Genomic DNA, 12,518 nt, shown 5'->3' on the forward strand with positions numbered 1-12,518 from the left:
CATAAATAATAGCAACATTTCATGGGCATTGAGGACAATATGCAACAGCACAGATAGGGATTACAGAGGGCATGTATGAGGGGGAAACGAATCGGGGACAGAATGAGTTTAGGACAGTACCATATGATATGCCCAGAAATGGGAGAGGAAAGGTGTCAAACTCAGGCGATAATTAAACTGGCCACTTATTGGATTTATTTATTCACTATACTGATTGCAAAGGATCTGTTGCTTCCCAAAGCTAGGTCCGCGCCCAGTAAATACCCTAATAATCGTACCCTACTGATGGACGTATAGTGAATAAATAAATCTAGTAAGCACCACGACCCGGAGGGAGGAGCTCTCTGACCCCGTGGCACAGCTGCGTGGCCACCCCCGGTGAACCGGCATTCCACTCAATAGTCCCCACCGCTCCTCAGAGACTAGACACAGATCTTCGAAGGGAGATTCCTCTCGCTCAGCTGTTTCAGGATCCCGCTGCTGTGTATTGCATACAGCACCCTTCATCGAGACCGGCGGCATAGGTGTTTCCACGCCCGTACCATGCTCCTACTTGACAGCAATTTCCCTCCCTGTGCCGGTCTATGTCCAAGCGTTTCTTTATTGTTCCAACAATTTAGTGCAGGGAATATATGTCATTTTGTCAGGAATAAGAAGGATTCATTAGCTGGCAAAGCGGAGCTCACTTAGCCGCTGCCATTTTAGCTGCACTTTTGAGTCCCAATAGAATGGTCTTGAAGGAGACATGTAATCTTATACACAAAAAAAGATATGCAAGAATGTCGTGCCTCAAAGTCACGTAATGCTATACGAGTCGTAAACGTCACTTCTGGAAATATGTCATCCAATTGTATCAATACAAATTTAGCAGATTCTCTGATTAAAAAAATCGAAATCAAAAGGTACCAGAATATAATTTTTCCTGTCCAAAACACGAAGTGTGAAGGAAAACAATCGGGAAGTCTCAATATTTGTATTTTCAAGCATCCCTGACTATTGACTTTGTTGGCAAGGGTTGATGGGAGTTTTAGTCCAAAACATTTGTCAGGCTAACGTTTTCAGACTTCTCCTCTGGTTAGTCTCCCTTTTCTCTGTTTTGTTACAAAGTTTTATATTCATAAAATGTATTTGTTTCTGCTTTTGAGATGTCTTACAGTCTGAAATGTAAATGCAAGGCCTTCCTTTTCATTGCTTGCTTTGTAATGTAAGTGCATGAGATTTTGCTTTAATTTACTTCTCACAATGGAGGTAACGAGGGCCAGTTTGAGTATTGTAAGGGAAGGTAGAATGTGTAGGTATTGTAAGTTGTGCAAACGTTGGAGCATATGTTAACCGAATTCCCTAAAACCTGTTTATCTAGGCACAAGAACTTTGTCGTTTTTTGCAAGGAAAAATATTATATGAGAGAACCCGTTTCTGGAATGAGATGTTAGCTGGAACTCACCTTCATACTGGCAACAGTGAGATGCATAAATGAAATTTTAATATTGAGTGAAGATTCTTTTTTTAGTGTATAAGAAATAGGTTATTTACGCTCTTTTGAAGATTGATTGACATTTGTTAACTGGGTGGATATAATGTATGTGTGGTTTTGTATATTTGATTTATGTATCTTATTTGTGTAAGGTTTGATTTTGAAACCAATTGCACAATAAATAAATAAAAAAGAATTGCATTTGTTGTGCCTCTTAAATTGCAAACCTAGCTTCTATTTCTGTTCATATAGGTAATGCCTTTTCCAACCTGCCATTGTCCTATTCTTTCTTATCCTTTCTCTTACCTACCCCTAGGTTCACCACTTTACTCTTATTTCTCTCTAGAGAATGCCTCTCATCGTAGAGCAGCTCAAAGTATTGCTTTCCTAATGCAAAACTAGTATTCTGCTTCTCCTGCATATGATAGTTGTGCACATAAACCAGTATCACGCCATGATTATCAAACTTTGTATTCCCCTTCCCAAAACACATGAGGAAGATCTCCAAGGAACAGTGCACTTCTGTCGATGGGCTTTGGCAGTGATAGGTAAAGAGCGCTGCTACTAGGGCACTGAGGCAAATTTGAGCACTAGGTTTAACATTCACTATGTTCAATATCACTTTAGCACCAGAAACAAATAAAAACGGACACAGTACTTGTTCTACTGTGATGACCAGTATTTTTAGGCTGGTAGGGGTGTACAATGAGGTCATTGAAAAACGGTCACATCTTTGATTAGTATTAGATCCCTTGCCATCTTCTATTTACTGCTCGAGTAGGAAAAAGGGACACATGGAATATAAAGGGAGCTATCAGTGGCGAGATGAAAAAAGAAATGGAGGTCTTTTTATTTCAAAGAAAAAAAATCAATTCCCTATTTCCGTAGCAATCCAATGTTTTTGGGCCAATGCTTCCAAGTTATACAATGGTTGTTTTGTTTTATCTCTTCTAATATAGGTATATTGTTCATCTCAAATGTTCGATTCTAGTTCTTTGTAGGTTATTCTATTCTAACGATAACCTACAAAGACTCCCACCTGGCAATGTATTTGTTATAGAACCGACTGCCTAGGTGTAGGTTATGGCAATTTGTTGCTGTTCACAGAAAACAGAAAAATATGTTTTTATTTTGTGTTCTGTTGTTTTATTCTAGCATGCATATTACAGCAGAACAGTAGTACTTCGACTTTTAGAAAAACAATATAAAGCTTTGGTAAGTAGATTCTTTTTCTGAATTTGGGTGTCTCTGTTTTATAAGAGATGTGAGCATAGTTACCATGTTTTATCATAAGCAGCTGTTTGAAATTGTTGGAAAACACTGTTTTATTGCACATTTTCATCACGCTGCTGTTTTGTGAGCTTATAATACCTGAAGCTGCCTTGCTATTCTGAAAGCACAAGTTTTCCCAATATTGCCTGCTAATTTGACTGATTTTGGCACTTCCAAGATGGCTGCCATTGTTTCTGTGTTGTGAAGGCAGACTGGCTAGGCTGCATTTCCCTGTGCAGCACTCCCATTGGTTGCTGAGTGTCTTCTTCCATCCAAACAGGGACCGGCAGGCTTTAGCAGGCTCCTCAGCAAAGGCCCACTTCGAAGGCCCCTGTCAGCTCCCTATCCGCTTCCGGAACACTAATCGTGGTCCTCCCTGCACCTTAACCACAATGATGCTGTCACCTCACTCCTTTAAGATATCCGGCCTGCCTTGACATTGTCACCTCTGGAACTATGGGTTCGTTCCCTCCTTCTGGATTCGCTCCTACCACCTTTGACTATCACTGTTATTTCTGCTTGTTTCTCCCATGCTGTCATACTGTGCTTCTTGCAACTCTTTGCTAACATCTGAATCCCTGATTGGAAAGTCAAATCTTGCTGTTTTTGCTTTTTGTTAGAAAGTCAAATCTTGCTGTTTTTGCTTTTTGCTAGAAAGTCAAATCTTGCTGCCCATTGCTAAATTCTCTATACTTTGGTTGTATACTGTTGCTTCTCTGTAACTTGCCGGTCCAGTGACCTCACCACTCTCTTTTGTCCCACACCTACCTGCCTTAGCCCCCCAGCTACTCCCTCCTCTCCTCGCTTCCACTCCCGTGGTGCTTTCTGTTCCTCCTATCTTTTCCAACTGCTTCTCCATTGACTAGCCTTCCCTTCTCACTAAGTCTGGCAGGAAGAAGGTCAAAAAGGAAATCTTGGCTTCTAACCCTGGTCTTCCCATTTCCGACACCTACTCCAATGATTCTTCCAGACAGACCCTCACTGACATCCTCTTTGTCGTTCCTTCGCCAGATCTATGGACTCTACATATGATCTCTGTGCTCTGTCCTATCTCCTCCTCTCCCATTAATGGTGGCACTCGCTGGGAAGTTCTCATGGCTTCCCTGATGGCACTGCCTCCGGGCCAACCCTTGCACTGGCATCTGTACCCATACAGTCCCCCCTTTTCTTCCTGCACTTATCAGACCTACCCTGTCTGCTGCCTTAAACCCATCGCTTGCCACTTGCTGGCTGCACTACCACTGTTTGTTGCCTTTATTATTTATTTATTATTATTATTTATCTGTTTCTCCTTTGCTCTGCACTTTCCAGTGCTCCATGCACTTTTCCTCTCTCCCTCTCCCATGCACTTGCGCGTTCTCAATGTCACTGGGCCTAGAAAGATGTTTTTTTTTGTTCTTCCTGTTCCCCTCCTTGCCTTGTTGCCCTCTGATAGATATAAAATTCAATTCAATAAGAGTCGTTGGTATGTTGAATGATGAGTGGCTTGTATAGTCTTGCATAGCACACTAAATCATCTGTATGCGTTTCTTGACGCTATCAAGTGCAGTACGCCTGTTAAAATAGTTTAATCTTGAAGGCACAATGATTCCCCCATTGCTTATTTCCAAAAGGGCATGTTGTAAAATCTGGCTTCTAGAACGGCAATACACCACTCTATGGAGTTGTAGTCAGTGCTTTAAGAGGGGTAAGTAATCGAGGGGGTCTGTAAACAAGTTTCTCGAGTTTCTCCCCGCTACAGTTCAATCTGCACCCTTCTTGCCAACTTTGCCGATGACACATCTATAATACCATTGAGGCTTGGATGAAGTCCAGCTGGCTCTGCCTAAATGGAAGCAAGACCAAGCTTATGATCTTTGGCTCACCCCAGGCTAGGGTTAAACTCGGTCCGGGCTATACCTCTTTCACCATCAGAGATGTCCGGATACCTGTATCCGACAAGGTAAAAACCTTAGGTGTTTATCTTTAGGCCTCTCTCGGAGCAGAATCCCAGGTAACATATTTGAAAAAAAAATTGCCAATTCCTCCAGAGGCTGCTCAAACGGAGCATGCCTGTCTTGAGCGAAAGAAACTGTACCACAATAGCCAGGTCCACAATCCTCTTGAGGCTGGATTATGGCAATGCCTTGTTAGCCAGTGCAAACAAGAGTTGCATTTGGCAATGCCAAATTATCCAGAACAATGCCGTGAGAACGATCAAAAAGAAGACAAGGAGGGAGCATATTTCAGGAGATAGGAAGTCTCTCCACTGGCTAGTCTTGGAAGATCGTATTGTGTTCAAAACCATGATCATTGTACATCACTGCCTCTATGGCTCAGCACAGCCTATCTGAAAGAGCAGATAATTCCTTATAAACCAGGCCGATCCCTGAGATCCGAAGCCCATGGACTCATTGGTTACACATGTGCCAAAAGAGTTGAAGGACTGGGATGCTCATTCGCTGTTAAAGCTGCTGAAAAATGGAATGAGCTGCCAAGCTATCTAAGATTAGAATTGACCTTTCTGATCTTTAAAAAGAAACTAAAAACACTACTGTTTAAGTAGATGACTCTCCTTGCCCCCTATGTTTTGACAGTTTGGCTTTGGCTATGTAATACCACGCGCTCTTGCCTGGATACTTTCTCCTGTCTTTTTGTCTTCTTTTTATCGATCAGGCACTCGGTCCTGTGGTGCCACGCTCCTCCCCGGTGCATGTTGACTTCAGTGGGCTTCAGCTGGTGTCCAGCCTGCGAGGGGCTCTTCCCTACGTTCGATCCCCACGCACTGCCTTGGCCCAGACCATGGCTGGGAGAGTTGTTCCACGTGCAACGCGCTTTCACCGTATGCTCTGAAGAACAGGATAGCTCAGCGGAAGGAGGTCTTTGAGAAGTCGCCTACAGAGGACTTGAAGGACTTCGTCAGACATAAATCAAGGCCCAAGGTAGGGCCGCTTATTGCCATCGCACCTGCAAGGGCGACTCCTTTCCAAGGAAAAGCCCAAGCTGGAGGAACCTTTCAGGTTCTCGCACCAGCACTGGTACCGAGGCTAGTTCAGCTACTGGTCGCTTGGTCGAGGGGTCATTAGATAACTTCCGGAGACAGTGCTGAGGGACCGCAAGGTTCTTTTACCGGGTATACACCCAAGGGGCTATGCCCTAGTACCGGCCAGATGTGTGAGGGGGCGCCTGCATGCATTACTACCAGCAATACTGCTGAGGGCAACACGCCTACCAGGCCCCGTCCTGAGGTGCAGGGTAGGTCTCATGCTCAATTGCCAAGAGTCCTGGAGGAGGCCGGGCCCAGCAAGCGACGCACCACGACTTTGGCACGAAGCTCGACAAGATGGCTGCCGCGCCAGACAAAATCGCTGCTCGTCCGACACCGCCCCTGGGAACGGAGCAGGTGCACGTACGAGTTACTAGGTGGGACTGGTGTCAACCAGGTACGTGGCCTACGGCTTATCCATCTGCATCGCAGGGAAGGTTTACCTCGCAGCCAGCTAGACAGAGTATGCACCGGCCCCAGGTCCACGGGTCTCCGGTGGGGGGCAGGCTTGCCCTTCACGCACAGTTTTGGCATCAGAGGTTCGTGCACCCCTGGATCCTCTGTAGTATCCATGGGGTACTGCCTACCTAGTCCTCTCTCTCCTCCCTGTTCCCCTCCTCTCCCACAGATTGGGACATCAACTCTGTTGGCGGAAATTCGGTTGCTCGCCGAGAACCAGGCAGTGGAAGAAGTCCCAACCTCCCAGCGAGGCTTGGGCTTCTACTCCAGGATTTTCGCCATACAAAAGAACCACCAGGCTGGCCTGAGAGTTGTGTTGGACCTCTCCACCCTCAACCTCTCCCCTCCTCTTCAAAAATTGAAGATGGTTACGCCAGCACTCATTGTGGAGACACTGTGAAGGGAAGACTGGAAGTGCTCCCTGGATCTGAAGGACGCTTATCTACACATCCCCATTTAGCAGCCTCATCGCTCCTTCCTGCGGCTGCCATTTCCAATACAAGGTGCTATCCTTCAGCCTCAACTCAGCCCCCAGGGTATTTACCAGACTGATGAATGCAGTGGCAGCCCTCCACAGGGCCCAGGGCCACCATGACTACCCATACCTGGATGACTGGCTCGTCAGGGCGAGATCTTCGGAGGAGGTTCAGCACACTTCCTCCGCCCTTATGATCACACTCCACGAGCTGGGATTTTCGATCAACCTCAAGAAGTCTCAGTTGCAGCCTACACAGAGGCTGTCCTTTCTGTGTCTCACATGGTACACAAGCTCTGAGAGTTTTCCCCTCAGAGGACAAGATCATGGCCATCAAGAGGGCCACTACTCACTTCCTCACCCGAGAAGTGACTTCAGCCTGTTAATACCAACATTAATTAGGTATCATGGCAGCGATCCTACTGGCCGTACCTCACACAAGACTCAAGATGAGATTACAACTGCACTTCGCAGCCTCGTGGAATAAGGAGCGGGTCTCCTAAGCGGAGCTTGTCAGCATTACTCCTTCTCTCCACCCGGACCTCACATGGTGGTCCTGGGACTGCAAACTGCTTATGGGCAAGCCCTTACGGTAGCCAGCCCCGCAGGTCACCATCACCACGGATTCCTCCCTGGAAGGCTGGGGGGCCATTCTGGACAACCACAGTGTCCATGGAGTCTGGACCCATCGGGGCAGGAGTCTCATATCAACTGGCTGGAGCTGAAGGCCATTTAGCTAGCTCTCAAAGCTTTCCTTCCGAACATTGGGGGCAAGGTCATCCTCATCCAGACGGACAACTCAACCAGCATGTACTATGTCAACAAGCAGGGCGGTACCAGGTCCCCTCTGCTGTGCAGCTTAGCGATCAGCATGTGAGAATGGGCCCTTGAAAACCACATTTACCTGACTGCCATCCACCTCCCAGGGAGTCCAACCTGGAAGCGGACAGGCTCAGCAGACTGGGAGTGGACAATTACGAATGGAAATTGAACGATCAAGTCCTGCTCGGGATCTTCAGCAGGTGGATCTTTTTGCCTCCTGGGCCAACAAGAAGTGCTAGAAGTTTGTGTCCTGGCAGGGGCAAGGCCCCAGCTCCCTGGGCGACACATTCCAGATACAGTGGGACGGCATGACAGCGTATGCCTTTCCTCCCACACCCCTGGTCCACAGGGTGATCTGCAAGATAAGAGAATCCAGTCACCTTCGCATCATTCTGATAGCTCCTTGGTGGCCGGCGTGACCGTGGTTCTCAGAGCTCCTCAGCCTCACGGACAGGCCACCCACACTGAAGCATCTGAGCCTGTCACAGGCTAACCTAGACATCATTCAGGGCGCTAGGAGCAAGTCTACCAGGAGCCAGTACAAGAGTAAATGGACTAAGTTCTGTCACAGGGCGGACTCTAAGGAGATCGACCCCCTTATGTCCACATTGGACAATGTGCTCTCCTTCTCTGCACACCTCGCTCACTCAGGGGTGGAAGTGGAAACATGCCGCACCTATTTGGCAGCCATAGGTGCCCAAAGGAATTTGGAGGAGGAGGTCTTCTCCTCTGCCAACACGGTGGTTAAACGACATCTGGCGGGCCTCAGCAGGCTCTACCCACCCATATTGAATCCACAACCCGTGTGGGATTTCAATATAGTGTTGGGCACCCTGGCGCACAAGCCTTTTGAACCAATGGCGTCTGCGGACAAGAGACTGGTCACCATTAAAAAAGCTTTGTTGGTGTGTCTCACCTCGGCTTGTAGGCGAGATTCAAGCACTGGTGGCTTCAGAACCCTACACTACCTTCACAAGGATAAGGTGGTCCTGAGAACGCACCCTACGTTCCTACCTAAAGTAGTCTCTGCCTTGCTTCTAAATGAGGAGATGGTGTTACCTATGTTTTTTGCTGATCCTAAGGATGATGCTCAAAGGGCCTTGCACTGTCTGGATGTCAGACGCGCTCTGAAATTTTATCTGGACAGGACCAAGAACTTCCACAAGTTTGACGCTCTTTCTGTCACCTTCGGGGGGATCAAGGCCTGGGTATCAGGCATCCAAGGCCTCTATAGTAAGGTGGATGGTTTCAGCCATCAAGGAGGCTTATGAAGGGCAGTACAAACCACTTCCAGCTAACATGCATGCCCACACTGTCAGAGCCAAAGCCACGGCCATCACATTCCAGAGACAGGTTCTGTGGCAGGTCATCAGCAGAGCGGATACCTGGGCCACCCATTCGGCTGTCTGCAAGCACTACTGTTTGGACGCCGGCTCCAGGTCAGACGCGGCTTTCGGACAGGCGGTTCTAAGGAACTCGTTTTCTTAAAGAGGGTCACCTCTCCACCCTGGGGCTACATTCAGTTGTAATCGCCCATGTAGTATGGAGGAAAGGGGACGGGACGTAAGAGTAATTAATAGTTACTCAACATAGTAACTAACACACTCTTAGGCCATAGTCCCTTTTCCTCCATACGTCCCACCATCCTCCACCGTAATAATAGTGGTGTCATTAGGCAATGGTAATATTGTTGACACGTCAATGGAGATTAGGGGAGTGCATGCTCCCAGGGCCGTGCCCCCCTAAATTTTAAAGGGGAAGAAGTTTTTTTCTGGTGAAAAGAGTTCCGTCTCCCCTCCCTAGCGAGGGACGCCCCATGCAGTATGGAGGAAAGAGGACTATGGACTAAGAGTTTGTTAGTCACTACAGTGAGTAACTATTAATTCATTCAGCCGCTGTTCCTTGATCCAGTCCTAAATTTCTAATCTGCAGTTCCAGCTTTTTGTACCTTTGCACTTAGATTCTTGTCTTCTTGCGAACCCTCTTTTTTTCTTGTTCTATGTCCTGAACCTTGCTCACTTTGACTTCCTGTTCTTTCCTTGGATATTTCTATTAATGTTTTTGTCCACATTTGTGCTTGTGTAATTCCTTTGTTCAGAGTTTGGCGTCTTGGTTTCCCAGCAGGCAATCTCTGTCCATTTCCTTTGTCGCGTTACAGTATTGTACATTGTTTCGGTTCCTGTTTCAAAGGGAAGTCACCGTACAGGCTTCAGTCTTGTGAGTATTGTTTCTTGTTCGTGCCTCCGTGTCCGGGTCTAGGCACAGGCACAGACACGCACTCCTGCTGCTCCTTTCCATGAGCATTCAGAGTGGGCCCTGTAATAGTAGCCAGCTTAGAAGACTATAGTTTCCACTGACCCTGTGGGAAACTCTTCCCCCATTCTGTGTACACCACAAATGGGGGCACCACTGTTGCATACGGTCGCCCCGCAGATAGTCCAATATCATTCCCCAGTCGTTGCGGAAATTTGTCCCTCTCGCCATGTATCCCATGTGCCACCGACACCATGGCTAGTATCCCCCAAACCTTATGCAACCATTCTATATTCATAGAGATCGCTTTCTGCTTCCATTTCCCCAGCCAAAACTAACCAGGCCGCTATTAACAGTATCATGCATGCTTTCCGCTGAGGTTTCGTAGGAATTTGGAACTCAGGGTCAAAGGGTCCGCACATCCCTTCCTTTAGGGAATAGGTTGGCAGTCTGCATACCATGTGTTGTATTTGGCTCCTAACATCTTCCCAGAAGCTCTTCAGTATCGGGCAGTCCCACCAGGTTGTAGGTCGAAAGTTTGAAAACAAAAGGCTCGAATGCCTTTTTTTCGACACCAAAAGGACCAGAAAAAAGGGTCACATTTTTTTTTATGGGGGTTCCCCCACAACCCCCGTTTTCTTTTTATAAAAAGCTTTTTATGTACACTAAACTTAAAAAAATATATAAATAAAAAAATGTTGACCCCTTTTTTTTCGTTCCTTTTGGATTCGAACAAAAGGTCATTTGATCCTTTTGATTCGAACCTTTGACGGGACACCGTCCCACCATACATTTCTCCAGTCCCCTCTCCCTGAACAGCCCCGCCAGCATTCTTGGGTTACCCCTGGATACATTGAATGCAGTCGTTCTGGAGTGTAGTGCCACTGTACCATTGTAACATGCCTCCCGGTTTGAATGGATGCAGTCAATTTCGGTATTTGTTCCCATAGGGTCTCCCAATGTTTTACAGGTATTTCTTCTGCAAGTGTCTTCTGCCATCTCGTCAAATATGTCCAGGTACGGTCCGGGCCCTCCCACTGTAGGCATGTGTATAGCCTTGATGCCAGCTGCTTTTCCCCTGTATGTGCTGTAATAAACTTTTCGAACAGGATTATACCCCTTCGCGCTGCCTTCTTTATGTTGGGGTGTGTAAGCCAGTGCCTCAACTGATAGTATTCCAATCTGTCATTCTCTGTTAGCCCGAGTTGTTGTTTCCACTCTTCAAATGATCTAACCTCTCCCTCCGCTATCATGTCTCCCACCTTTGTATGAACTGTGGGTTCTCAAAAGAGGGGTAAACAGAGACGGATAGTCGTTAGGTGCCCCTGACTAAGAAGGCGATACCAAAGGTCGCAGACCACCCGTAAAAAAGCAAGACAGGCCCCGGAATGTAGGGTTGAGCCAGACCTACATTCCGGGGCCTGTCTTGCTTTTTTAACAAAAACAGCCTCTCTATGGGGGGGGGGTGTCTGCTACCACCTGATCCCTCCTAGCCCCTGGCTTAGACTTGCCGTTCGAGAACCATTCGCATATGACCCGCAATTGAGTCGCTTCATAATATTTGGCAGAATTCAGCAGCCCCAGCCTCCCCTTCAATCTAGGAGCCATAAAGTATCTGGGGCAGTTCTAGGGCATATATTTTGCCATATGACTTGTGATACCAGTTTGTTAACAGCCTTAAAATATGATTGTGGAACCTTAACAAGTAACGCCTGGAAGTAGTATAGTAGTCTACGAAGCATAGTCATTTTTATTGTAGATATCCTCCACAGCTTTGATATGTGCATGGGGGTCATCTGCTTAGATATGGTTTAAGCCTGTAGAGTAGTTCCGGATAGTTTGGCCCATATAAACCTGAAATGGATTGCGTTAAATTTACTCCCAGGTAAGCATTTGTACCCTTTGCTATTTTAAACTGGGAGAGCATTGGCAGAGTCATTAACTCACTTTTGGTAAGACCCAAGCTCAGCATCTCGGATTTAACCATGTTAATCTTTAGACCTGCGACCCTTTGCATATCAAAGAGTTCGTTGAGCAGAGCCAGCATTGATGTTTCTGGTTCTGTCAGGGTCATCATCCTATCATCTGCCTAGAGAAGTGGGGACAAGGGCCATTCCTGTCTTGTCCTTTTTGAAATGTGTACCTTATCTGACAGGTGGCAATTAATTGAGAGACGCATGGTGGGAGTGCTGTAATTGGCCTTGACCATGTTTATGAATTTAGGGCACATGCCCATACGTTCCATTGCCTCAAACAGAAAGAGACATTCAACCTGGACGAAAGCTTTTTCGGTGTCGAGCGAAATCAGTACTGCCGGAACCCGCCGGCGCTCCTCTTTCTCTATCAGATGAGCCAATCTCCTGGTATTATCCCATTTTTGTCATCCCTTTAAATCCTGCTTGATCTGTACCCACCAGATCCGGCAGAAGAGGTTGCCATTACCCCCGGATACATTTTTAAGTCCAGATTTAGTAGAGCAATAGGGCGATAGGATTCACAGGTCATCAGGTCTTTATTCTGTTTGCTAAGCACCACCACCTTCGCTTCCGTCATCGCGTGGGTCACAGAACCGCTGTGGCTTATCTCTTTAATAAGACGGTCCAACCTTGGGCCCAATTATTTAATTAACCTTTGGTAGAAACATTCTGGAAACCAGTCTGGACCCAGCATTTTGTTCCCCTGTATGCCCTTAATTACTGCCTCCACCTCTTCCTTGATGATTTTTCCCTCTAGTCTCA

General features: G+C 46.8%; 1 protein-coding gene across 3 annotated transcripts in view; it reads left to right on the forward strand.

Annotated features, from left to right (window-relative positions):
* TBC1D32 (TBC1 domain family member 32) overlaps window positions 1-12,518 on the forward strand; it is a 2,506,374-nt gene that overhangs the window by 674,144 nt on the left and 1,819,712 nt on the right. For all 3 annotated transcript variants that reach the window (XM_069606604.1, XM_069606605.1, XM_069606606.1), the window contains one exon: window positions 2,630-2,689. In XM_069606604.1, the coding sequence (XP_069462705.1) occupies window positions 2,630-2,689 (60 nt within the window). The remainder of the gene's footprint in view (window positions 1-2,629; window positions 2,690-12,518) is intronic.

This window comes from Ambystoma mexicanum, chromosome 4p, assembly GCF_040938575.1.
Source record: "Ambystoma mexicanum isolate Mex_15411 chromosome 4p, UKY_AmexF1_1, whole genome shotgun sequence".
Classification (NCBI taxonomy): domain Eukaryota; kingdom Metazoa; phylum Chordata; class Amphibia; order Caudata; family Ambystomatidae; genus Ambystoma; species Ambystoma mexicanum.